At 36.6% G+C, this 27196-nt stretch overlaps 2 protein-coding genes across 3 annotated transcripts in view; both read right to left on the reverse strand.

Moving 5' to 3' along the window:
• Positions 1-2113: 2113 nt before the first annotated feature.
• slc17a6b (solute carrier family 17 member 6b) lies at positions 2114-14681 on the reverse strand. Its single transcript, XM_073858973.1, has 12 exons — positions 13946-14681; positions 12318-12573; positions 11552-11670; positions 9541-9655; positions 8973-9060; positions 8722-8808; positions 8236-8378; positions 6570-6719; positions 5750-5882; positions 5479-5589; positions 4782-4909; positions 2114-4423 (listed from the first exon to the last, which is right to left on the reverse strand). Exons 1-12 carry the CDS (start codon positions 14029-14031, stop codon positions 4082-4084), a joined length of 1758 nt encoding a protein of 585 aa, XP_073715074.1. The 5' UTR covers positions 14032-14681; the 3' UTR covers positions 2114-4081.
• An 804-nt stretch (positions 14682-15485) lies between these two features.
• The window catches only part of ano5b (anoctamin 5b), a 33220-nt gene continuing 21509 nt past the window's right edge, over positions 15486-27196 (reverse strand). For both annotated transcript variants that reach the window (XM_073858971.1, XM_073858972.1), the window contains 15 exons: positions 26487-26891; positions 26256-26371; positions 25535-25673; positions 25240-25341; positions 25066-25126; positions 22634-22785; positions 22440-22514; positions 22062-22290; positions 21730-21908; positions 21201-21298; positions 20911-21041; positions 20495-20700; positions 20172-20368; positions 19116-19221; positions 15486-18009 (listed from right to left, as the gene is read on the reverse strand). In XM_073858971.1, the coding sequence (XP_073715072.1) occupies positions 17779-18009; positions 19116-19221; positions 20172-20368; positions 20495-20700; positions 20911-21041; positions 21201-21298; positions 21730-21908; positions 22062-22290; positions 22440-22514; positions 22634-22785; positions 25066-25126; positions 25240-25341; positions 25535-25673; positions 26256-26371; positions 26487-26891 (2427 nt within the window). In that variant the 3' untranslated portion in view covers positions 15486-17778. The remainder of the gene's footprint in view (positions 18010-19115; positions 19222-20171; positions 20369-20494; positions 20701-20910; positions 21042-21200; positions 21299-21729; positions 21909-22061; positions 22291-22439; positions 22515-22633; positions 22786-25065; positions 25127-25239; positions 25342-25534; positions 25674-26255; positions 26372-26486; positions 26892-27196) is intronic.

Genomic DNA, 27196 nt, shown 5'->3' on the forward strand with positions numbered 1-27196 from the left:
ATGCATTGTGCTGTAGCATGACAACATTTTGTGTTAAAGGGATAGTTCACCCACAAATGAAAATGTTGGTAAATTTGAAGATATTTTGATAATATGATGTTGATGGTACCCGCTGACTTCCATACAGAGCCAGCGCCAGACCATAACTAACAGGGGGGCACGCGGCTTCCAATTAGCAACAATAACTTGCAAAAACAAGGCATTAAAACAACAAATACAGTGCACGCACACACTCATACAACTGGTACAGACTGTCAGCTCATTTCCCGTAAGATCACAAAATAATCAGTATTACCATAATCACGTCGCAAATTAACGGTCTATAGCCACACTTCACATTTAATCTTACGTAAATTAAAACAATGCTAACTTAACTTTAAAAAAAAGCTGAAGGCGGCCTGTGTGAACATTAAACTTCCTTGAAACAGTGTTTGCATGAAGTCAGATGGAGCAGGCGGTGCTGGTTCATTTTAAATGTTCTAATATCCATATTTTACACGATCCATAAAATGCAGCGAAAAAACACGCTGCTGCTATCAAGTCACATATGTTAAAGACGTAAAGATGCATGAGACGCCGAAATACAACCAATCAGAGAAACTGGTCTATTTTATTTTTAAAAAACATATATCAACTATATTTTCCTCATTTGATTACATTAAAAGTCATTTAATTTATTTTAATTATTCTTGTATATATTAAATTAATAAAAAACTGTGTAGGGGGCACAACAACCTGTTTGGGGGGGCACGGCCCACGAATGCCCCCCCCCTTGACGCCGGCCCTTCTTCCATAGTAGGACAAACCAGAGCCGATCCGCCCTATACGCAGACTACGTGAACTGCATAGGGCCCCGCACTACTAGGGGGCCCCCTTGTTCTTAACTTCATGCAGCACTGCACAGACCAGCTGACGAGTGACATCGTTGTGCCCATTCGAAATTATAACAAGCAGTCTGATCTCACGATACTTTGATACAGTTGTCCGTCCATCTATGCAGCTCCGCATACGTTTGACACGCCTATCAACATGCGTCTTCTGTCGGATATTAAAGCTATCCACCCAGAGCAGGAAAGACAAGCGCCATAAAGGTGAAGTAAAAAGATTAAGAACACAAAATTCCTATTTAGTCTTGAATAACCATTCAATGGATTTATAACAAACACTGCAGTCCAAATCCCTAGATTCAGTTTTAATCCAGTGTGTTTTGTTAGAAATGCTTGTACACATTAATAATCAAAATCTTTTATGTGTTAAAAAAACACATTTATTTATGCAAGATGTTGTGTGACTCCTGTTAGCATTTTAAAACAATGCACATTAGGTCTAATGTTTGCATATTTAAAGAAAGATTTATGTATTTTGTGTGTTTATCTATGGAGTCTTATCATGCCTTAGTTTTTAAACAAATTGGAAAATCTGTTGAGTTATTTGTTATAGTTTATCTGACAGCTATTTTGGTTTTATTTTATTCATAATTTTAAATTTCCCTGATAATCTACAGCTCTTAATATATATATATATATATATATATATATATATATATATATATATATATATATATATATATATATATATATATATATATATATATATTTGGCTGTAGACCTTGTTTTCTAAGTAATGTAACAGATTAAGGGCTTTTCAGAAAACATGTGTCAATGTTATAATTAGGTATTCTGATGAGTGTCACAGTAATGTACATGTGGCAAAAATGTATAGCTATAAGATAATACGTGTTTCAGTTAACATTTTGTTTATAGCTTAAGCAGAGACAGTGAATGCGATGACAGGGCCCCCTTACAAAGTTGCTTAGGGCCCCCAGAAGGCCAGGATCGGCTCTGGGAAAAACAGATAGTATGAAGTCAATAGGTACCGTCAACTTTGTGCTTACCATCATTTATCAGAATATCTTCTTTAGTGTTCAACAGAATTAGGAAACTCATACATGTTTGGAACAGCATAAGGGTAAGTAGTAATGACAGAATTTAAATTTTGGGGTGAACTATCCCTTTAAGTTTGTAATTGGTAACCAATGTTTAATAGTTAAGAAAATTGTTTGCTTGCAACCACCTCAATGGAATAATAATGAAACAAACATGGGCAAGTATAGTTTTGTTCATTGTTTTTTTTATATATAAAAAGGCTATATAGAGCATTTCAATTTCACATCAACATACCTCTCCATTTACAGTAACACAGAAAAAAGCCATATAACCACACTTCACTCATAGGCAGGGAACAAGAATAAGGTACCTCAACATCATCAGGCAAATTACTGTCATTTTTGAACATTTTTGAATACCTTTACACACAATCCTTGTGTCACCAAATATTGCAACAGTTGTAGGCAATGAGTAAAGAGGGAAAAGAAGGGAAAGGGAGCACTTTTCTAGCCACAGACAAAACACAGACCAGAAACGAAAGGGAAGTACAAAAGAGAGGATTAACGTAAAAGATATCTGACAACAACATACTTCCAAAAAGCAACCACTGGCAACCATACAGGACAACTACAGAGGTGCGGCCACCTGCGAAACTGCGAACCATAGAGTTTGACACATCAGGAACCAGTTGCAGGTGGCACTTAATAATCATTCTCTTCTGGTGAGTGGGTCCAGCACAAAAACTCTTTACAGTAAAGAGAGTTGCACTGGACTCTTGCTAAGTCTAAATATAGTTCATATATATATATATTTCGACAGTAAGTATTTCTTTAATCTTTTTTCTTTTTAATTGTCATCACAAAAAGACTTAAACCAAAAATTATTACAGGTTAATGTGCTAATGTGTTACATATTTTGGACAAACTGACTAATAAATAACTGTTACCATGGATTTATTGCTTTGTACATCGAATATGGTTACAACCTGCTGCAAGGATTGAAACAAACCCCTTCACATGTCCTCCTTTACTCTTCTTAATGGAAACTGTCACCCATCCCAGCTAAAAACCCACACTTCAGGTTACCTTTGGTTAATTGTGCAAAGGAATTGACACATTAGTAACAGCTAAAAAACTAAAATAATGTAAAAATGTAAAAAACACTACTTTTGTAGAAACAAAAATATTTTTGACCCATGCATAACTAACAATCACAGATGTCAAAATAGCATGGAGTGAACATGTATAAAATCTCAATTAAAGAGTCATGTAGGCTTGACACACTGTGCTTTTGCTTTATGTAGCTCTTGTTTCCAATTTTTAAGCAACAATGAAGTCTTGCTTGCAATTCTTTTACAGCAAACAACACACTGAACAGCACCTTCCAATCATAATGAAACTAACTATTATACTAAGCTTGAGCAAAACTTTTGTTGCTTTTATTTGACCATCTATAAAACTGTGCTTTTCTCTCCAGTGTCAAAGACCAAATCCTCTTTAATCTCTTATAAATATTATATATACTGTACGATGAATGAGTAACACATCATGAGGTATAAACAAACCCACTGTGTTGAATGACATAGTACAGCTCTCTCAGTGCAATCAGAAAAAAGACAATGAATTTTTTACAACAGTATGTCTCTAGACAGATTCAATAAGCAATGCTTTAAAAAGCCAGTAGCTAACACTATAGGCTTCTATGTCCAAAGGCTCAGAAAAATGAGGTGAAAAACTTTGTTTCACAACATGACACATGATTGCACTTGAAATAAAGTCACTCTTTTTAAATACACAGAACATTTACATTCTGCCAATTTGATATGTTACATCTCTTTTGTATATTTTTTAACTCATTAAATCATTTACATTTGTGCAACCATATAACAATTTTTATGGTAATCTGTAATCTTTTTGTAGAACTCACAAACACTACAAAATCTACACAGTGTGGGCATACATTTTCTTGCTGTGCTGTATGTACAGTTGCCCCAAAAGTACATGCACACTTAAGTCAAAATGCACTAAAAATCACCTTGACATTATCATGTTTTCCCAAAACAAGAAAAGCTCTATTTCATCAACTGTTTCTTAGTTTGTTATGTTCTGACTTAGGTGTACAAACACTTTTGGGGCAGCTGTAATGTACTAGAGGTGTGTGCATTAGGTTGTGTGTGCTAGCATGTTTTGTAAGGTCTAAGAGTAATTCCCACCCTGCCTGTATCCATAACCTCCTTCCTCCGCACCCTCCTGTACATACTCCTCTCGTTTATCCCATCCTTCTGCCCATCCTCCATTCAACTGTGTGGTGGCACCATAGGTTTTGGCTGGACCCCCCAAAGCACCGTAGCTCTGGGTGATGTCCCCTGTTTCTTCAGCCAGCTCATCTTCATCAATGAAACCACACTTCTCATCGCTGGTCAGCTCTGGATCCGCCCATGGCTGTTTCTCTCCCGAGGCAAAGATGCCATAGAAGATTACACCACCATAATGGACAAGGGAAGCGATAAGAAACACATACTGCCATTCTTCTCGGGTCTGAAGAGAAGAAAGAGATGTCAGGAATTGACATATATAGACTCCACCATGAGAGCTGCATGAATAACGCATGAGAAACACACTTGAAGACTTCAGAGTCTTTAAGTCTTTATGGTGATAGACATGGAAATAATTCATTTTTGTCCTCTCAGTAATAGATTATGGAGCCCTTTAAATAGTCTCATACAGCAAATGCAAAGGAACCTCCTTATCCTGAGACATTCACTGTTTTACAGTCTTTTCACTTGAGTAATTTGTTGTTTCACTAATTTACACCAACAATTTTAATCGTTGTGAATCAAATCTTAATCATTGTAATGCACAAAAAAAATAAGTAAACAGTTCAAGGTGCTCATACCTTATGTTTAGTCATAGCTCCCACAATAAGAGGGCACACCATTCCTGATAGAGTTCCAACTCCGTTTGAGATTCCCATCAGGATACTGGCATAGCGAGGAGCAATGTCCAAGTGATTGACATTAAAACCTGATGGACAATAAAAATAAATATTCAATCATTTTATAAATATTTAATAATTCTGGCAAAAGGGTTTATTATATATTTTAATGGTATGTCACTTATACAGCCAACAAATGTACAGAATTGCATCATAGTATGTAAGGATCACTGTATTTTGGGTTTGCCTGAAGAGAACACAATTTTCAGTATCATGATACTGGAGATTCCGACTATAAATAGAAAGAGCAGCCATCTTGTAAAGCGGAGGAGTCTCTAGCCCCTCCCGCTCTGAGTGCTCTGTCTGGATGCGTTGCCTGTGCATTTGCTTCTCAGGGGAGAGTGCGTATGAATTATTTAAGAAGTCCGCCAGAAAAACTCATTCCGTCCAAGCAGCAGTGAAAAAAAAACGATTTTAATGAAAAAGGAGAGAACATGATATTCTTTCAGAAGGAGGCCTTATTTCGATGTTCTCTGGCTGTGCATTGCATTTTGATCAATGGTTTATTGTTGTGTGTGTACAGCAAAATGTTTGCCAACTGAAAGACTGAATGAAACACACCGTTTCCTTAAAATCAAAGATTATTTCAAAGGCTCACCTGATATTGCGAACCCACTAAACCCGACAGCCAACACAAGAAATGAAATGGCGACCCCTTTACTGTGGGAGTAACCCACAACCAGCAATAAAGTGGCCTCCATCCCAAAGCCTATGAATGATAAAAACATATAGATGGTTATTCTTCTAAGCTGAAACAAATGTCTGGAAAACAAATTATTTATTTTGTACATTCATCTTAATATTCCTAATTTAAACTCGGCTACACGTAGTCATTCTGTGTACAGTTCTGCAGTAGAAGTTATACTCACCTCCACAGTTCATGATCTTTCGAACTGTGGTAGTAGACAGGATGTTTTTACTGCGAAGGTGATCAGCTATCTGTCCCCCAATGGGCACAATAATGGTCATCACCAGATGGGGCAGTGCTGATAGCATGCCAACCTGAAAAAGAGAACAGCCATACATTTTAGGGGCATCTTATTAATAACACACTGCAAAAAAAGCATTAGAAATAGACTTAAATTAAATAACACTACTAGATTTTAGGATCTGATGAACGCCCCAAGAGATAAACTACAGAAAACAAATCTAATTTTCTTTAGATTTACGTATAAGCAAACAACATCTATTAGGTAAATTTCCTTATGATATAACATTACTTATGACATTTTTAGGTTTGACTGAAATGCACTAATAAAAAATGTGCTGTAAAATTAAAACCAAGCTATAAAAACACTGCTATAATCTAGGCATTTGTGCTAGTTTGTTAATACTAATCTATTTTAAAGATGTAAAGACATGATTGAGGGTTTAACAAGGAAGTGTGAAAACAAGTCAGAAATGAGATGCAAACACAGACTTAAATCACAGAAAAGTGATGAATGAATAATTCATTATGAACTGTTCACAATGAATAATTCATCATTGGATTTCAGACCTTAGGGAATGACAAAGGTCACCCATTTACCGATGCACACCGGAATTATACATTTAATTTATAATTTTGACCTAAATAATTTATCTTTAATTGCTGGATGTGTAATTGTTTTCATGATTTTTATCATTAATGATCTAGTTTGGATGAAACAATAGGTCATTCAAATACATGCAAAGTGAAATTGAAATTACCTTGCTAATCTCAAACCCAAACACTTCCTCAAAGTATGCAGGCTGGCTGATGAGCAGCAAGTAGAAGGTCCAACTCCTACAGAAGTTGGCCACGATGATTGCATAGACGGGCATGGATGTGAAAAATTTCTTCCAAGGTGTCTTGTATTTCTGTAGAAGAAACAATTGCCACATCCAATGTGAATTGTTAACCCTAAAACTGTTAACCTTACCATTAAGCAGATCAACACCTATTCATTTATCAGATGTTAATGTTGCAAATAGCAGTTACAAGTGGGAACAAATGAGGAGCTCATAAATGAGATAATGAAATTAACTGCATGTTCTCTGCACTTATTATATGTTTATCAAATACTTTTGCTTTAAATCTGCTTAATCCCGGCCTCCGGTCATTCAGAAATACCTCTTTTTTGGCAGAATCCATTAAGAGTCTGATAAAAATTCTGATCTAATTTACAAAAAACATGACAGATGCACTTAGAGGGTTTTGCATCTAAACCCTACAAATCTTTATGATTTTTTGTTAATATTCATGTTCTGTTTGCACTTGAATGGTACATGACATGTAGACAAATATCACATGACTGATGGCAAAATGCTTTTTCAAAGATAGACGACATAATTATTTAAAAAAAGCAAACATTTAAGAATTTGTAAGATGCCCTAACATTACCTAAACTGTGAGTACACTACCTTGTGCACCACTATTATTCTCATATGTTATGTTACTATAATTAGCCATCTTCTTCCATTTCTTCACTGTTAGGTCTTGTTCTGTTTATGGCCGCTATACTGTGTTTATTGGTTTTGCTTGTTCTTGGTTTTTTTCAATAAATTCCTTTTCACCCTAACCATTGATAACTGAGACTCATTTTACATCACTGTATGCCTTAATATGCCCTAACACCTCATTGTTTTTAACATATAATAGGTCTAAGCATTGATTTACTTTAAAAAAAAAAAAAAAGGTAAATAGTGTAGCACTATATATATATATATACATTTGTTTAACTGTTAACAATTCCAAAAATGTAGTTTGGAGAAGTTAGAGAAATTGGGTGTTGAGATTAAAGGTGTAGTGTGTAAATTTTAGCGGGATCTAGTGGTGAGGTTGTGAATTGCAACCAACGGCTCAGTCCACTGCTCACCCCTGGCTTTTGAAACACATAGAGAAGCTACTGTAGCCACCACCGGACAAACAGGTCATAATCTGAGACAACTTAGTAAAAAAAATGTGTCCATTAAGGGCTTCTGTAGAAACATGGCGGCCCAAAATGGCAACTTCCATGTAAGGGAATTCCCTGTGTATGTAAATAAAAACATATCATTCTAAGGTAATAAACACATAACGGTTCATTATGAAAGGTCTTAATATACCTTTGATAATATAGTTTTGTATATTATATTGCATTTCTGTCAAGAGATCCTTCTAAAAATGACACACTGCACCTTTAAAATAAGACCAGCAACAGATCTTCATCAATGTTTCAGATCTTAATGTTACAATATATTTTCTCAGCTTTATGTCAGAAACTGACTTACTGGCCTGCTTTCAAAACAGCCCGTCTGTCAGCACAAGCCACATTACGCTCTGTCCTGGAAAACCTGCTTTCAAAGCAGAACTATGTGTAAATTAACTTTGTGTCAAGGCTCTGAGGTCACTCACTTCTGCGGGACCCAGCAGCTTAGCACTCTCTCCGATACTCTCCTCAATGTAGCAGCGTTCTTCATCCGTGATGGTGGGGTGTACAGCTGGACTCTCATATGACACGAGTATCCAAAACATATACCAAAGAATTCCAAAGCAGCCTGTGGAGAAACACACGATTCTGAAATGTTGGATTGTGTTTGATGTAGACAAAAGATTATATTGCAAATAAGTAAGCGAAGATGCAGATCAGCAGACTGATATCATCATACAGCTAACTGTATTACAATTCATTATTGTTGTCTGGACAAGAGGTGCTATCTTGGCACAGTGACAGGCAGATTTGGTGTCAGCACAGAAACACATGGAAACATCAGAGGAAAAATCAATACCCAGCATCAATGAACACTACACTTACTAAATTACACTCATCAAAGCCATGAGGCACTCTTGTAAAATAACAGTTTGGATTATACCCACTGTTCAAACACTAGACACACTCACCATATACATAGAAAACAGAGGACCAGCCAGTATACTGCACAAGGATCCCAGCGAGGGGCATGGCAATGACAGCTCCAGCATATGACCCTATAAAAGAGATAAGAAGAAATGTGAATGCATCCCAAGAACAACAACGATTGGGATAACCTCTTAAAATAAATCTAAAAGTTTCTAAGCATTCAGTGTTATATAAATGAAACTGAATTTCACTATTCACTATTTGTCTTAAATTGAATAAAGTTGTAAATTACCACAGAAGGAGGTTGTGGCCAGACGACTTCTTTCCATTGGAGGGGCCCACTTACTCCAGATACCATGGCATGCTGGGTAGGTCACACCCTAAAAAAGTGATGATGATGATGATGATGATGATGATGATGATATTAGTAATAATAATTAGTTACAAATTACTAAATGTATGTAAAGACACATATATGAATTTAATAGGTATTCAAAACACTTTTTTCTTTAAAGTTTATATAAAAAACGGCCCCCTAAAAGCACTAGGGCGAAAGAAAATCGTACAAAAACGTACGAATGAGATCGTACGAATTAATCGCCATGAGATTGTGTTGGAAACACAACGTGCCTACAGATCGATACGGTTCTACTAAAGACAAAGCCTGGGTTATTATTCTCTGAGAAATATCCTCAGGGTATAATTGATTTTTATTCGGCTTTTGGATTTCCACAATAATAAAAAAAACTTTTTGATTTTCTATAAAACGCAGATACAGATTGTTCCTACATGCAATGTCATTGACATTACTTGCAAACAAAAGTCAAATCAAAATATAAAAAAACAATCACATTTCCTACCTCTACAAGCCCTTGTAATATCCTGACGAATATGACGCACCCATAGTGTACACGTGCAGCTGAGGGGATGAACATATTCAGTGTGGACGTGAGGAGAATGGCAGCACCAAACACCCTAAATAATAGATGAAAACGTAATTAAATTACAGACTGCTGAGTTAAAACCCAAAGTGTTTTTGTTTTTCCTTTATAAATAATAAAAAAATGTATTTAAATATTTCCTAACTGAACATAGGCTATATGTACAGTTTCATACGTCACTTGCATATGTCACTTGATGTTTTACTTTAGTAAGCTACATTTATTTTGATAATTTAAAACCTGAGATATTTAAATATTTTAACAGTTTACACATTATATTATTATATAACTATTATAGGCAACTCAAGTGCGAAAATCTTCTTGGTGTTTTACATTGCGTTTGGTGAGGTGGGCTGCGCCAGTGACACAAAGGAAATGCGCGTTTTCATCACAACCCCTCTCACCTCAGCACGTGCAGACAGCAGCACTAATCGGATTGAGGGTGATTTCCAGCACTGATTCTATTACAGCTAAATCACGTCAAACAAGAGCAGAAAAATGAAGTAAAAACTATTTCAGCAAGGAACAAGACGATTAAGATAACACAGATCTGACTTATTAACAGAACCTTTTGCATACAGTAGAAGTCTTTATTGTAAAATGCGATAACCTTCACTGAAACCTGCTACACAGATATAATAAAGAGTTTACAAACCAGCAAAACGTTATCATTACGACAGTTTTGTATTGTTGAGTGATATACTGTATGAGAGCTAGCCCAGCCGGCACGGGCAACCCCCTTGGCAACATGTCCGGGGCTGGTTGCCATGCCCCACGCATTCAGTGGATTAGACACGGTTTCCCCCGGGATCTCATTAACAGGTGGAGAATGCCTTATAGAGCCGCTCCCACAGTCTAATCCTGCAACCCACACCCGACGGATCAGGTCAGGGTACACTCTGCACAATGCTGAAAACTCAAAATCTCAGCATGCACAGACTGGTCTACCACAGCGACGAAACCATCTCTCCCTCACACCCTCCCTTTCTATAAGCAGCACTGATTTGTCTTGATATTCATTCACTGCTTTTTCCTGATATTCGTTGTCCCTTTAAGGAAAATACAAACTTTCGAAAGTTTATATGAAGCAAAAAATAATATACATTTCTTAAAGGTTAAAGGTGCTTTATGATTTATGCATTATGTAAAATGTATCGTGGAATTCAACTAATCACTGGGTAAAATGCTGGGTTGTTCTTAACCCATGTTGGGTAAATACTGGACAAAAGCATACCAGTTGGTTATAAATAACCCAGTGCTTGTTTCAACCCAACTGCTGTGTTATAGGTTACAACCAGTGGTTGGGTAACAACAACCCAGCGGTTTGTTCTGTTCAATATTTAGGCTACTTATAGGATAATAACAACCCAGCATTTTTAGAGTGTAAGAAGTTAATAAAAAAAATTCGTACATTTCCCTATCATCGTTATTGTTCATAAATAATGCGATCCCTTGTTAAATTTATGCTTGTAACACATCTTACAACCCTTTTCGTTTTGGCATATATATTAAAACCATATTCTATTTAAAAAGCTTAAGTGAATAAGGCTAATTTCACAAGAAATGTATAATCTCTTGTAATGTTAATTTTGCCATAAATATTTATTATACAACAAATATTATTATAATAGGTATTATTATATTGCCCAACATTTCCTTCACTATAATAAAGATTACACTGAATTTAATTATTACCAATACGTTAGCTTTAGGTGCACGATAGGTATTAAGCAATTTGTATTATTATTAGTATTATTAGCCTATTTGTATAGTAGTAGTATTAACCTATTATTATTATTATTATTATTATTATTATTATTATTATTATTTCAATGGGGAATTTCGGTAAACCAAATGCAGGTAATTAATTTTTTAGTATATGCTGATATTGAAAAAATAATCATCTGAAGAATTTTTCCTAGGGCTTTACCTGTTCGCTGCCAGTCTAGAGGAAATGTATCCCCCAGGAATTTGTGTCACAATATAACCCCAGAAAAACGAGCCGTGAATCATTCCCACTGTTTCAGGGTCCCAATTAAACTTTGCTTTCTAAGAAAGAGAAATAAAACGAAATGTTAGGTTTGCTAAATACACAGTAAACGTGGACAGACAATATTGACATAAAAAATGTAAATCTATTGCAAACAAATTGTCACAGACATCTAATGTCATGTTAAATATAGTTTATTTTCAATATGTTATGAATTATTTCGTTGATATAAGATTTATTCGTTAATTTGCCATATCTGCAACTTTTGTTTTCAAACGTCAAGCCCAACAAGTCAACAAAATATTGATTATTGTGCACAAAAAATTGTTTCCAACTCAAAAGTTAATCAATTTGACAGCAATGACAGTCAAGCCACCAAGGTCAATTTTTTGCATCAGTGCTTGATTTCAATATTATCAAGCTAGTAACAAGCAGCCCAATAAACCTTTTTCAACGAGCAAAAAACACTGTACTGTATATATATATATATATATATATATATATATATATATATATTATATATATATAATTATATTATATATATAATTTTTTTTCTATAGAAAGAAGAAAAATAATGAAAGAAAGTAAGTAAGTTTTAATATGTGTTTGCGTCTCTGTGCAGGTTTTGTAAAGAGGGTGTATAAGTAGGCATCACTACAATGAAGTGAATATCCAATGAAAATCCAAGTGTGGCACGCGCACAAACCTCTTTGATGACGATCTTTCCGTTCAGGTGAATGGTGCTGTTGTTAACCATGCTCACTATGGCCACGCCTAAATTGCACCGGATACCGAAAGAGATGCAGAACCCGAGGCCGCTCATTATGGCGATGATGTATCGGCGAGGAAGTCCAAAGCACGTGCAGTCGCACAGAGGTGGCTTTTTCTCTTTGATCTGAGCAGGCCTTCCATCTTCAGTTAGTTCAATGTTCTCGCCAGTTTTTTGTCGCCTTTCTAGCACCCTGCACCAGTCGAAGAAGAACTATTAGATTCCTCTTAGGACACTACAGGCATATGGACTACTAGGCCTACAGCTATTTAGGAATGATCGAATAATTAAAAATGTATGCAATTTTATTGTTAAATCAAATAATAATAATAAATCGTTAGGAAAAGGAATCGAATTATTCTTTAGGGATCAAATATAATAGCCTAACTAGAAACTACTGTTTTTTTCCATATTTGTTTTAAAGCTACACTGACAGACTCTGTAATGCGATTGTAGTCCGCAGAAATAGTTTTTATGTTTCTTTAACCTTTTTTTACTCGAAGTTACCAACAAACCTACATCAAATATAATTTTTTTATTGAAGATTCGACAGGCTTCGTGCACCGCTGTAAAGCGCACTATACCGCATTGCAGCACTCCATTCACCTCCATCCTTATTTACATTCACAGACGCTTAAGGCGATTGATATTTACCAACTTCACTTAGGCTACACTATATTTGTACAATTAGCCTATACTTGTGCCGTAGATATACACGGCGGATTTGTTATAATTATTTATTACCAAAAACATGTGATAGGTTGCCTTCTAATGCATCGAAATGTAGGCTATGCAAAATGTATTTATTAAATTTCGATTCTGACACATGTCATTTGTCTTGGTTTGCAAATGCGGCGGCCATAAAGCGCCTTCTATTTTATTATCATTCACATATGGAACTTAAATATTATATGATTGTAAATTAGAAAACAAATTGACCACAAACACGAGTCAATGTCCTAAACGTTTGGACAACTTAAAAAAATTTGAAACACCGTGTCATGTCTATGAGAAAACGAAAATAAAGACAAATTGGGACACTATAAATTAATGGTGTAAAATGTTTTTTTACATTCTTTAGATAATCATAATAATTTATATAGCCTATTTATATATTTATTTATTTATAAAATCTCAAGTATTTCAATAATTTTCTTAAAAGTTTAAAATATTTTTTAGTTTATGCGGGTATTAGGGGGGAAAAAAATGCCACACTGAAGGAAAATGCTACTATAAATTGAACAATTACAAATCAATCGTAAATGCATTTTATTCACCGGATTACATCGACAACCTTCAAAGACAGGAAAATTCACATGCTTCAATCCCCTCCTCCCCAGATTATGCAGAATTACATAATTTTCTTTACGTCTCCATAAGACGTAACGCAAAGACCGTCAATACGTTATTAAATTGATAAAACTGGAAAACATGGAAAACATTTTTCCTCTGTACTGTGTTAAAGCTATAGTTACAGAATAGTTACACAATTATTTAGTGCGATAACACGTATAGTCTGAAATGTTAACGTGCTTGAATCAATATCATATGTTGGAACATCTTACTTGTACACGTTCCCCAGTGTCTTCCCTGCCAGTTGTTTCAGCCCCTCTTTGCTGGGCACAAAACCAGGCTCCTTCGGAGGATCCATGTCCAAATGTAAAATTCCCTCGCTTTTTTCCGTTTACGTTAAAGTACCATGTCACAGTGAGAGATGACAGAGCATACCGGACCGATACCCAACGGATCAATGATTCAGTGAGATGTAAATCAGGAAAATTGACGACGGTGTTGAGAGCGAAGAAAAACGCCTACACAAGAGTGATATGAAAAGTACTCTGGTCCTGTCTACTTATCATTATAAACTCACAAACCGACCCGCGTGCGATAGGGGAACGCGCTGCCATCTCAGATAAGAATCAACGAAATAACGTCAACTTCAAAACGCCGAATCCGCATAAATGATCAAAATTAGTAAATATGTTTTTTCCTGATCCTTATCTCGAACTGTCACGTTGTCGGTGGGAACTGACAGTCAAGTGGCTTTAAAGGGAAGTGAAGGGCTTTCAGCACCAAGGTCAGCGACAGTCTCGCCTAAAAGCGAAGCGAGCTTCCCGCCGCCGCTCCGTTTCCAACGAGGAGTGCGCTGTGCGCGAGGCGGATCACTCCCGTCACCGAACCAGCGGCCGTTCATTGTTTTGGGAGGGGTTAGAGAGGGCGGAAAATGTTCACATTCCGTTCACATATTATTTGATATAATCCTCAGGTAACCAGAAATATTTGCCCCATGTGGAACCTAATAGCTTTTTCGATAGATATGAATGGCACGTCATATTAGTAGTTTCTACATATGTGTTTTATATATATTGTTTGGTTTGCACGAAAGGTCGTGTAAAGCCTCCTGGGGGGCGGTGCTATGGAAACAGAGTGAGGGGTGTTTCCCCTCGAAGTATGTGCGCGCTCACGTGAACAAAAAGTGTATTAATAATTCATACATACATCGCAATTCCCCTGGATTTGTGTCTTACTGTCCCCCACGTAAAACCTGCAAGCCATTTTTAAAGCCAAGCTTACAGTCTCGATTAAGTTTTTATGTTCTTATGTCTATTTAGGCAGGGAAACGTGGGAATTGCTGTCGGAGCTAAACAATAAAATAAAGGTGATTAAAGGGTTCTTCACAGTAATGCCATAGAGAAGCTTTTTGGTTCCCAAAAGAACCTTTAAGACAGCTATTTATTTCTTATCTTAATAGTCATTGTATAAAAGTGGAACCTACAACAACCACCTTTTGTGCAACAGAAAGGTAGCCTACTTAAAGAATATTTATGGAACCACTGCACAGTGCACTGCACACCCCAACAAAGAACATTTTAGGAACCTTGTTTTTAATCCTATATTGTGGTAATCTTAATTTTTTGTTATAAGAGACTCGACCCAAAAATTCTATGTAAAAAGTCTATGCGTGTTATTTAAAAAAAAAGCAATCAATGTGGTGTACAAAACATCACAACAGGTAGTTGAGTGTGCCTAATGGAGCGCTGGTGTCATCTAGTGTTCATTTGGCATATTGCATCGTGTGCCCGACAAATGTTAAACACGCGCAAGCATAATTCAAATACTTTATTTTGGCACATACCCCTCGAGGGAATGCAAACAAACCCATTCCTTAAATAATTATACATGAATCCGCAGAACTATTCATGCAACATTTGTAGGCCAGACGGCAAAAAAAAAAACATATATAGATATATATGCGCATTGTTACATTTTAAGGCAAAGGGATGACTGTCATGGTCCCGTATGTGTACAAGAAAATAACTGCATATTGTTTATAGATTTTAAATAATGTCCCTGTCGCATTTATTTTCAGCCTGAGAAACACACTTAACTATGGGTAAATATGTATTTTGTTTTAAATAGACTATATGCTTATAAATACATAATAACCCTGTAAACTGTATTTTGGATTATCCATACAATATTCTATCAAAGACTCACAGCACAAATCACTTAACAGCCTAAAATTCCCATTAAACACACATAGAAAGAGGAAAACAACAGGTTTGGCAAAAAAACCTGCTTAAGTTTGTGTTGACAATGAAAATGATGTTCAAACAAACAAAAACTCATCTCAAACACATCTAGGGACAATAATAACACGCTTGTGTTCAAACCCGTAGCCCCTGAACATATGAAACATATCTGAAATGTTGAACGTGGATCAGTTCAGATTTTTTGAACCAGGTCTCTCTGCATCAAGTTATTCGTTTAGAAAAGGTGCATGGAAAAGCTTGTAAACTACGGTATACCAAAAGTTAGTTTTCTCTTTTTTTGCATGTACTAAACAAATGTTTAGTCAAGTAAGAATTTAATTCAATTAGCAAGGGTGTTGTTTCCCATCTTAAAACTTTTATAATTACACACAAACGCTATACACTATAAAGTTACAGAATCTGACGCTTACAAGAAACACCTGAAAGCTTACTTTACTCTGAGAATGTCAAGCATTCCTACCAGATCCGATGCAGTTCTCAAGGTGATTATTAAAGGTTATTAAAGAATGTATGTAATTGATGCACATACATCTGATTACAAAAATCTGAACTATTCCTTTAAGTGTTTTTGAGAAACAAGGTAATGAGAAAACACTAAAGTTCTTTTAGTTATGATTAAAGCTATCTTCTGTGATTACACAGATATACAACATGTGCAAATCTTGAGAGATTCATTGGAACAAGAAGCGATTATGATTATGATGACGATAGCTTCAGTGCCTGAAGTTGAATCTGAAAACATTATGGCAGGTCGTTATAAAGCTAACCTGCTAAATCTTGCTACATTCTGATTGATCAATCTGTAGCAACAAATACTGTTAATACAGAACTGTAAAAAATTTACAGTATTATTTATGCATGTCCTTAAAACACAAAACCTAACAAAAAACAAAGGTTAAATATTTCAATAATCTGAAAAATAAATATACAAATACATGATAATGGAAGCAAGTGTTACTCAGATATCAACACAGTTTTTCAAACAAGGAAAAACCCACAATGGTAAAACTGCTTAAATGTGTCATTATACTGAACTTTAGGGAAACAAAGAAAGTACAAACGATATACTTTGACATATGATGGTACAAAAGATTGATAAGAAAACATTATTGTGTTTCTCAACAGCTTCAACGCGCTCACATACACACACACACACACACACACACACACACACACACACACACACACACACACACACACACACACACACACACACGCACGCACGCACGCACACACACAGTGACGCATGCACACACAAATGCAAAAATTACCAATTCTCTTGCACACACAAACGCACCCAAAACCAGCAGAAAATATAAAAAAGTCAAAATGACATTTAGCCTACGTGTATTTCTTTCACAGTCAGACTTATATGGGAAAACATGCAGATTACATCTTTACAAAAGCTGGACAAACAACGCTTTTTGCCTTCAAAAAAATTAAAAGGATAATAATAATAATAAAATAAACAGTCTAACTGCATTTTAAATAAAAATATCAGATTCACATGGTGCCTTCACAGCAACAGGCTTCCAAAGCAACTGGGTGAAGGCTGCATTCTTGAAGGTTTAATGCAGAAGTTATTCAGGTCAATATTCCAGCATTTCTTCATTGTGATGATTAGCATCTGACAACAGCTTTCCATGAAAGAGGATCTATTTAGTGCATCATCCTCCCAAAACCTCTGCAGGGTTTTTTTGGGGGGAGGGGGGGTAGTTCTGGCAGTTAAGAGCAGGCTGCAGCTTTCCTCTTAGCAATAATTGTATCAAGGATTTGAAAGGATTTAATTCCTCCATGCTTTACATAGTAGAGTATATTGAGTAGTCCTGAGAGCTTAGTGATATTTAAACGTGTTCAGGCAGCACCTTGTGTTTATTTGGACTCAAGGGCAGCAGTGAGGCAGTTTCTGTGGACAGGCTGTAGCTCTGACTGAGCTGCATCTTGAGTTTCTCCACTTCGTAGTTGTGCAAGTATTCCTGAACCAGATAGCGTTCACGTTTTATACGGGCCTTTACTTCGGATGGAACATCTGGAATCAGCCATGCCACGAAAAACTTCACCACAAAAACGACGTGCTGAGAAAAAAGGATGAACAGCCTGAATTACAGCGCCACAGTTTCTTTACATTAATGATCCATACAGTGGTTTGTTTCTCTCCATAGCTTTAATTTTTTATTTAGACTTCTGACAACACTATTAAAGGCGGGGTGCACATTTTCTGAAAGACAATGCTAACATTTGAAATCACCTAAGCAAACACGCCACTACCCTAATAGAATCTGGACCTTCTTTTGATAGACCCGCCCCACACATACGCAACCCAGGCAACGATGTTGGTTAGTAGACATGCCCCTTACTGCTGATTGGCTACAAGTGTGCTCAGCCCGACTCCCTTTTCCAAAGCGTTTCTTAAAAATCGTGCACCCCGCCTTTAACAATATTTATATTAAAGCTTCAAGACTTTATCTGTAGTGCTAATTGCCACCATAAATCATTATATTACACAAGTTTTATTGTTCCATTAAGCTATTTATTTTAAGATACTAAACTTGGGACTTATAATTATTTATTACTATAGCATTACTTAATCTATGAGACAGCCATGCAAAAATTAGAGAGACACCATACCCGGAGAGCGGCTGAATGGATTCCAAAATGGTAAAAATCAATTGTTTAACTCTAGGGCAGCTGTTAACCCAGAATGGATCGTGACTATTTTCATAAGCATATTTTCAAAAAAAGTGAAAGGTCCCTTTAAAGGTGCAATGTGTTATTTTTAAAAGCTCTTGGCAGAAATGCAAAATGATATACAAAACTATATTATCAGGGGTATATAAAGACCTTTTTATGAAACATTATGTTTTTATAACCTTAATGAGACGTTTTTATCTACATACACCAAGGGCCCATTTATGGAAGTCGCCATTTTGTGCTGCCATGTTTCTACATAAGCTCTTAACAGCCAACTTTTTTTACTAAGTTGTCTCCGACGATGACGTTTTCGGGTGATGGCTACCGTAGTGTCTCTATGCATTTTAAAAGCGAGGGGTGAGCAGTGGACTGAGCATTTGAGCACTAGATGCTGCTAAAATTTACACACTGCACCTTTAAAGGTAGTTTAACTGTTGTGCATGACCCTATGAAGCTATGAAAACGGGAAATTAAAGTAAAAAGTCCTTACTTCCATAATAATGATGAAGGCTAGCTTAGCAGCCAGGATGTGCCAGAACTGCATTGTGTGTGTGTACTGCTTTTCATGGCCGGGTGGGTGTCTGTAGTCCCGATACCTGAGAAAAAATTTTAACATGTTACTGGCAGATTCCACAAATATGGTGCAGTCCTTGCTGTTTGAAAGCATTAGAAGCACAAATGCAATGTGTTTTTTTTAACTCTTCTCAAACATAACATTAAGCCGTATTAGCATGCAAAGTAGCTGGTTGTAAATGTCTGCATCTCTGTAAATATTTGTCTTTTAACATTACACACACGCTGAGTTAATAATAAATAATAAAATACTCCCATGTTAACAATTAACTAGTGTTTATTATTACTGAAACATCTTTAGCCGTTTTATGCATAAAATCCCATTATTGCATGATTTTCAATTTACAACACAAGTGTAACACAAAAAGTAACACCATTTGGACCGCTTTTACCGGACAGCAGAATGATAAGTAAATTACAGTCAATTTTGTGGTCATTTAATTGCTTTCTGTCCTACACTCTGTTATTATATTATTGTTAAAATATTTACATTACCGGTCAAAGGTTTGGAATAACTTTTTTCCACATCCAAAATATACATTTATCAAAACTCAACAACACAACTGTAAAAAACTGAACACAAATGTAATCTTCTTCTTCTTTTATTTCTTTACGCCATTCCAGCATCTATGGCTATATTCATGGCGGGAACCAGTTAATCCATACACAAGTTTTATTCAGACAAGTTGATCCATACACAGGTTGGGGGAGGGACAATTTGGCATCTCCAATTTGCATGTTTTTGGCCTGTGGGAGGAAACCGGAGTACCCAGAGTAAACCCACCTGCACTAGCCATGGACCCTCTTGCTGTGAGGCAACAGTGCTACCGAAATTATTTCAAAAATTGAAACAAACACCATTTTTATATACATTTTTAAAAAGATTTCAGTCAAAAAGTGATTGAAGTCAAGTGGCTTTGTATGTCTAAATAAACCATTGTTCTCTTTATCCCAAATTCATGTGGTCACACACCTGCATGTAGTGATAGTAGAGATGTTAAACCAGGACGGGTTTTCTCCGGGCTCCGGCAGGTTATCAATATGGATCTGAGAGATGTTGTATAAGGAGAGGCTGTTGGCAATGTAACCTTCCATAGAGGCCTGGCCTGGGTGAGTGTACAAATACACCAGACGAGGAATCATATCCGAAGTGAAAGCAACAATGAAGGCCTAGAGTAAAAATGAGAAGAAAAAAAAACGGGATTGTGATTAATTGTAATAAACAATGTGCATGACACTGCTTATAAATTACTACAAGCAAGCTGAAATTCTGAAATAAAAACTGTTTGTTTTTACATTTGTGACCACTGACAAGATGGCCACCACGTTAAGAATTTCCTCCCAGGCTCCAATGTTGCGTGCTTTTGCTGCGACTGGCCTTTGAAACTGTGTGGTAAACTTCCAAGCATCTACTCGGACCTCCAGGATGTTGTTAAAGAGAGCAAGAAGAGGGGCCAGTGGAAAAGAGGCCACAAAAAGAGTTATGAAACCAAACTGGATCACTGTCAATAAACAGAAAATAATAGTTTGGGATTCAAAAGAACTATCTGTTATGAAACGGTGTACATTTCTCTAAAACTTCTTTTAAAGACACCAAAACTTTTATGTACACTTTAAACTGGACAACCAAATTTGCATTATTTAACTGCAATGTCATGATTCTTATAATCATTTTTAAATAACACCTATGTGTGTATTTAAGCTGATCGTACCCATCTCCAGATACTCATAGAAGAGCCCAAACTGGCTGAAGTTCTGCAGATCATGATCCTGCTCCCATCGACTATATGTAGATTCCGGATGATTCCGCCCTTTCCTGCTACCCCACCAGTTTCTGAGAAGTCTGTGTCATAAGCACAAGGGACCTTTACAGTGTGACAGTTTCACATTTGCATAATATCTAGAAAATAACTTTGACCTCTAAGAAGGTTTTGCTTAAACTTGCATATGGTGTATATAGTTCACGTATGTATTTTTTAAGATGTAAAAGTTGAACCCTTACGGCAGCAGAGCCTCTTGGACATTCCCAACCATTTGTTTTCCAGCCATGACGATAACCAGCTGTGTAGTGAGCTCAATCAGACAACCTCCAGGGGCACACTAAATATTAAACAAGTCATTACATCGGTACAGTACAGGTCAATTTATACGCATTTATTCAAACGTTCCATTAAAGGTGCTGTAAATGTGTTATCACACCCGTCACTGTGAAAGTTATTGACGGACTGTTTGTTGAGCCTGTCAGTCGTTTGCACATTTACAGAGGAAGCAATACAGTAAATGTGAATAGTGGGTTAAATATTTAGCTTGATAAGCAATTGTTGGTTGTCATGAAAAAAGATTTAAAACTGTAACTTATGGTAACACTGAGATGACGTGCTGCTTCTCTACAGCACCATCTCCGATTACAAGTATTTAGGGTGAGGTTCATATCAAATTCAGAGGCCAAGTCTGGCAGATGTTCAAGAATGCAAACGTCACTTCCAGCACATTTAAAGAGTATTATGCCTTCAGGAGAACTTAAATTTCACCTCTTCATTTCTCAGGCCACTCCACTTTCCGAACATATAACTGTAATTCCCCGGATGACCCACAAACTTTCCTTTAAAAAAGGCCACATAGAAACAGGAAGAGTAGTAGTTCACAAACTGGAACATAAACATCTTCGTAGTCAGCTTGTTCTCATACTCCAAATGGGTCTTGGGAATTTCTGGGAATTTGAAACGGAGAAAAAATTGTTTCCACGCCGCTGAACAAACAAGATGAGCAATCATATTTAATTGGCTTATCTCTCTCTGCACATTTGTACATAATAATGACTGCTGATTTACAGCGATGATGCTGGGGTGTTATTTTCACTCACCCATATCAGTGATCCAAATGGCCACATGCTCATAAAGGAAGTTCAGGATGAGAATGATGGCGAAGTTGATGCAGGAAGCGGTGACGGATGTGGCGAGCTGAGGGGTGATGAGAGAGCCAACCAGCTGGATCTTACTGGTGGGGCTGTCCTTCATGAGACTGGCAAACGCTGCATAGACTGCTAATCTGTAAGCGATCACTCCCATTATACAGGCCACAATCAGAAGAATCTAACAAACACAAGACAAAGGGAATGACTTTTAAGAGAATAATCTAGTCATATAAAGTAACTTATTTCTAAATCCTAAAGCCCCTCACTCTGGTACTGTATAACCTAATGTGAATCCATATACAACAAGTTTAGCTTACTATAACTCACCCAGAAGAGAACAGTTGCTCCAGAGAGGCAGAATCGGGCACACTTGCTGGCAAAAGGAAGATAAGGCTCCTTTTCCTGTTATTAATAAGAGTGTGTCAGGCACAATGAGATGTGTTTAACTGTCGAGTTCAGTAATTTTTTTTAGAATTAAGTTTATACATTTTTTGGAGCATAAAAGTTGTATTTGCAGGTACCTGCGTGATGCGGTTGGGTCTGTGGTGTGTGCACTTTAACTCAAACTCTGGCCTGATCTGTAGCTGCTGCTGTTCCTCCTCAAAGTCAACAAGGTCCCATTCGTACTCCAGACGAGCCTGTCGCCGCTTCCAGAACTCGAGGAACAGGGTCACTACAAGCGCACGCAGAGAAAAAGAGAGCGAAGACCATCAGTAACTAGGGCTGAAAGATACATTGAAATATTGCAAATACCGCAAATGTGCAAATTGCAGTATGCATATCACAATGGTTTGCAATAACTGATTGATGTTAAAGGACAAGTTCGGTATTCTACACCCAAAGCCCTGTTTTCAGACTGTTTATGATGAAATAGAACAGTTTTGACTGAAAGTTCGACATTTGCGGCTGCCCCGAGAATTTTCGGGTATTTGCTGTTTCACCCTCCCACCTCTACAATGGGTGAATAGGTGCACAGGAACAATCCTTCCTAAAATGCATTAAACATTCGTTTACAAAGACGTGAAACTCAGCGAGTGGTCAGGGTGTTCACTGATATGCTCACACAAAAATCGCTGCAAAAGATGCTTTCCAACAGGTGTTTTACTGTTCGTTGTAAACTTGTGGACCTATTTTTCCAAACGCCTCACACCCTGTACATTCTTCCGTTGAGAGCTTGAATAATAGACACTCCAGCCCACGTGGTGGCGATAATCCACCTTTGCCAATTGCAAGAATACAAACAAGGTTCCCGGCGTGGAGTAATACCGTACCTCACAGCACATCTAATACAAGTCAATGGAGTTGGCAAAAACTACGATAAACCTGATGGAATGCTTATTTTGCAGCGATTTTTGTGTGACCATATCAGTGAACCGTTCAAAACCGTTATATTTCATCATAAACAATGTGAAAACAGGGCTTTAAGTGTAAAATACCGAACCTGTCCCCTAATACTTAAAAAGTTATGTATAGTCAATGTTTTAAGTAGATGCTGATAGCAGAGAGATGGCCCAGGACAGAAAGAGTGATGATTTCTTTTCCCAGAAATAAATATAAAAATGTGTGCTTGTTATACAAGTTGCATTTTAAGTGTATTTTAATATCATTTAAATAGATTTTACAACCTTAAAGTACTACCATACAGCATATCGTATATTTTCATATAAATTTCATCAATATTGTGCAGCCTTGTCAATACCCATTAACTTTTTCCCCGCCATTAACGAGTTATATCGTCAATTAAGAGAAAACATTTGCATAAAAAAGTGTTCCTGATGAATTTGTATGTTAATCTGCAATACCGCAATTAGTCACTAGATGGTGTACTAACAGATGACTTACTGACTTACCTAATTTATGAAAAACTGAAGCCAAAACGTTATTTACTAATTTTAAACTCTGTGTATGTTTTGATAATTGTTCTGAATCTGATCTTTAACAAAATTCCTTTACAAAAAATGCAACTATTTCAGCTTTTTGCTAAAAATATTTTTAAAGAAAAATACCCATATTTAAGAGTTTATAAGCAGAGGAAAAATATAGATATGACAGGCGGGCAACTTTTCAAAAAATGGCTGGCAAGGAATGAGTTAATCATACTACTAGTCTTGGCATGACCCAGCAAATAATGAAGACCAGTGTCCAGTTGCATAAACTTTTAAAACTAGTCTTAAAAGTTAGTCATTAATTTTTCTTCAAGACTGATCATAACTGTTTAAAGTATGTTACATAGAAAGGTAAATTGGTCTAATTTAAATCCAAATAATAAGACTGATTAGCCCCAACTTATTGCTGGTTAGTCAGGCTCATTCTTAAGAGGCAGTCTTAACTTCGCGACTATGTTTATGATACCAGCACCTGATCATTTTATGTCACAAAGCTTGATCGATTCTATTTAAACCCAAACAGATTTGCCAAAAGTTTTACCGCACATAACTGTCCTTAACTAGGTCTTACAAAGAAGCTAACAAACATTTCTTAATATGAGTCCACAGTACACTAAGTGCATGAATATTTATGCAGTACTGATTGATTAAATCAAAAGCAGAACTCATTTTGAGCCTGAAATAAATTCAGCATTCAGTCACTAACATTCAGTATGCACCACTACCCAACATAAATACATTTTCAAATGGCACAAACAATTACGCTCATTCTTTGTGGATTAATTTATTATTAAACACATTTTGAAGCATATAATTTGACTACATTAATACTTTGAAATGAATAATGCACAGCCTTTGATATATAGATAAACAAAGTAGACAATTAAACTGTTAATAGGTTTATTTATTAAATCCATTTTGTTGTCAATTATTTATATACATACTTTAAAATGCACAGTTACTATTACTTATCAGATCATGAGGTAAGCTAGAGAAATGATCAACTCTCCTGAAAACCACTAGAGGGAGTTATTGAGCAGTTTTTTAAAAGTAGGCCATAAACTCACCCCAAATGCCCATGAACATGGCAAAGAACACCGTCCCTTCATTATCAAATAGATGAGATTGCTGTGGAAAAAGGATCATCAATGAGGCAACATATTTTGTTTGCAGCTGTCCATGTGACAAAGCAAATCCAGTTTAATCTGTTTAAACACTGTGTCATAAAGGTCCTCTCTCACCCATGATGACAGACAAGTTGAATTGAGTTTCCAGTAGCTGCACTTTTTATCACAGAGTGGACACATGACAATCTCCCCACCAATGTTTGGGTCACAGATCTCCTTACTAAAACACACGCACACACAAGGACGAATATATATTACGGAGATGCAGATCTGAATCTGCCCAACCTCTCAGTTGCTCTGTGGTTGCATCACATTATGCAAAAGTCAAACTTAAATACATTTAACATCATATCCAAATGAGCATGCTCCATTAACTTTGATGAAACACTTTTAATCCCGATCAATACCACTTACTTGTGATATTGTCATCGTAACTCAGCACACCATAAACGAAGCAGATCAACCCCATGACTGCAGCAAAAAACAGCATTTCTGTGTAAAAGCCCAGCCAGGCGAAGTAGATACCAATTTTCTCACCATAGTATTTCCTATGACAAATATAAAGCCAGGAAATGTAGCGATGTTATAATTTGATATGCTGCTCTATGAACGCGAGACAGATAAGAAACACGAAAATATTCATCAAGCAATCTATGCAACTTTCTTAATAATAAAGTGTACAATTTCTTCAGTGTTAAACATACGCTCCTGTAACACAAATGGTAGAGCGTTGTATTAGTACCAAAAAAGGTAACATCAAAATTGCAAACAGACAGTCGATAAAAAGCACTGCAAGTGGTTTAAATAACAGCATGTAGCAAATGCATAAATGTAAATATTTTCTCCTATCCCATCCAGAAAGAGCTGTAAGGCAAAATTCCTTAAAAAGTGAAAACACTGTGGCTCTGTTTGCTATTAAAACATTGCTCTGTTGCACAAAGTGACTCAACCAGCCAGTAACACTGAATCAACCAATGGCATAAGTTTGGGGTGGGTTTCACGTCTAGCTGACTACTGAGAGTCTGGGGCAGTGTTTGGGAACTTTGTCTTAAGTTGTTTAACTCTACCAGCCTAGAATTTACATTAGCAAAATGACAAGCATCATCATGTGCGCACAACAGTGTCCTCACTTGATCAGGTTGAGCGGCTGCTCCTTGTAAAAGCAGAGGAATCGAGCCCAGTTCTTATACAGGTGATATCGCTCGCTCTCACACTGCATGTCTTGCGATTTCTTCCAATACCGACACTGAAGAACAAACAGCAACCAGATTAGGGTTAGATAACTAGATGTTAAACACCGATAACACACAGAAACGAAAAAAGCTACACTAAAACACACAGCGGATACATCTCGAACTCACATCATGAAGGGGGTAGGCTGAGGTGTAGGTGCCATTGTTCAGCAGTCGTTTGATTCCTGTCTTATCCCTCTCTATACGGTTTTCCTTGTAGTAAGGGCAGCGGGTGAGGATGTAGTACACTATTCTGTTGCGGGTGGAAGGAGGAAACAAAGTCTCCTTATCGTTAATAAGGAAGAAGTCGATTTTGCTCTTGTCAAAAGGGGCAGTGAAATAGTCCGGTTCGGGTCTCATGATGTTCTCCGGTACCCGGAAAGGACGTGTTAACCATTCCAATGGAACTTCTCGCGGTTGGGGAATGTCGCTTAATTTAAAGGGCACTTTGACCTTTAGTACGTCAGCATAAGTGGCCAAAACCTCCCAAGGAGCATGAATCTTCAGGTAATACGTCTTATGGTCATCAGATTCCTGCAGGGGCAATGTTTTTGAAAGACTGTCATAATACAATATTTTTATATATAGTTTAACGTAAATACTTGACACTTCAGCTTATACTTTTATACTGTTTTTAATACTAAATACACATTTCCTGTATTTTATGTTTGTATTCTAATAAAGAGACTGAGAAATAATTATATAGCCTGTGATCACTGTACAATTGCAAAAACAACAAATCTAATGGTAGCATGGTGGTTTAAGACTTGCACAGTACTGTACATTGGATGCACAATGTCAGTGCAACCAAAAGGGGGCATCTGTGGCTACTCGCCTTA

Source organism: Misgurnus anguillicaudatus, chromosome 21 (assembly GCF_027580225.2).
Source record: "Misgurnus anguillicaudatus chromosome 21, ASM2758022v2, whole genome shotgun sequence".
Classification (NCBI taxonomy): Eukaryota; Metazoa; Chordata; class Actinopteri; order Cypriniformes; family Cobitidae; genus Misgurnus; species Misgurnus anguillicaudatus.

Coding starts and splice junctions, on each gene's coding strand:
- slc17a6b (XM_073858973.1), bottom strand. CDS start 14,031: ATGGATCCTCCGAAGGAGCCTGGTTTTGTGCCCAGCAAAGAGGGGCTG. Junction 12,574..13,945: donor ACACTGGGGAACGTGTACAA/GTAAGATGTTCC, acceptor CGACTGGTGCAG/GGTGCTAGAAAGGCGACAAA. Junction 5,590..5,749: donor AAAGATCATGAACTGTGGAG/GTGAGTATAACT, acceptor TATCATTCATAG/GCTTTGGGATGGAGGCCACT.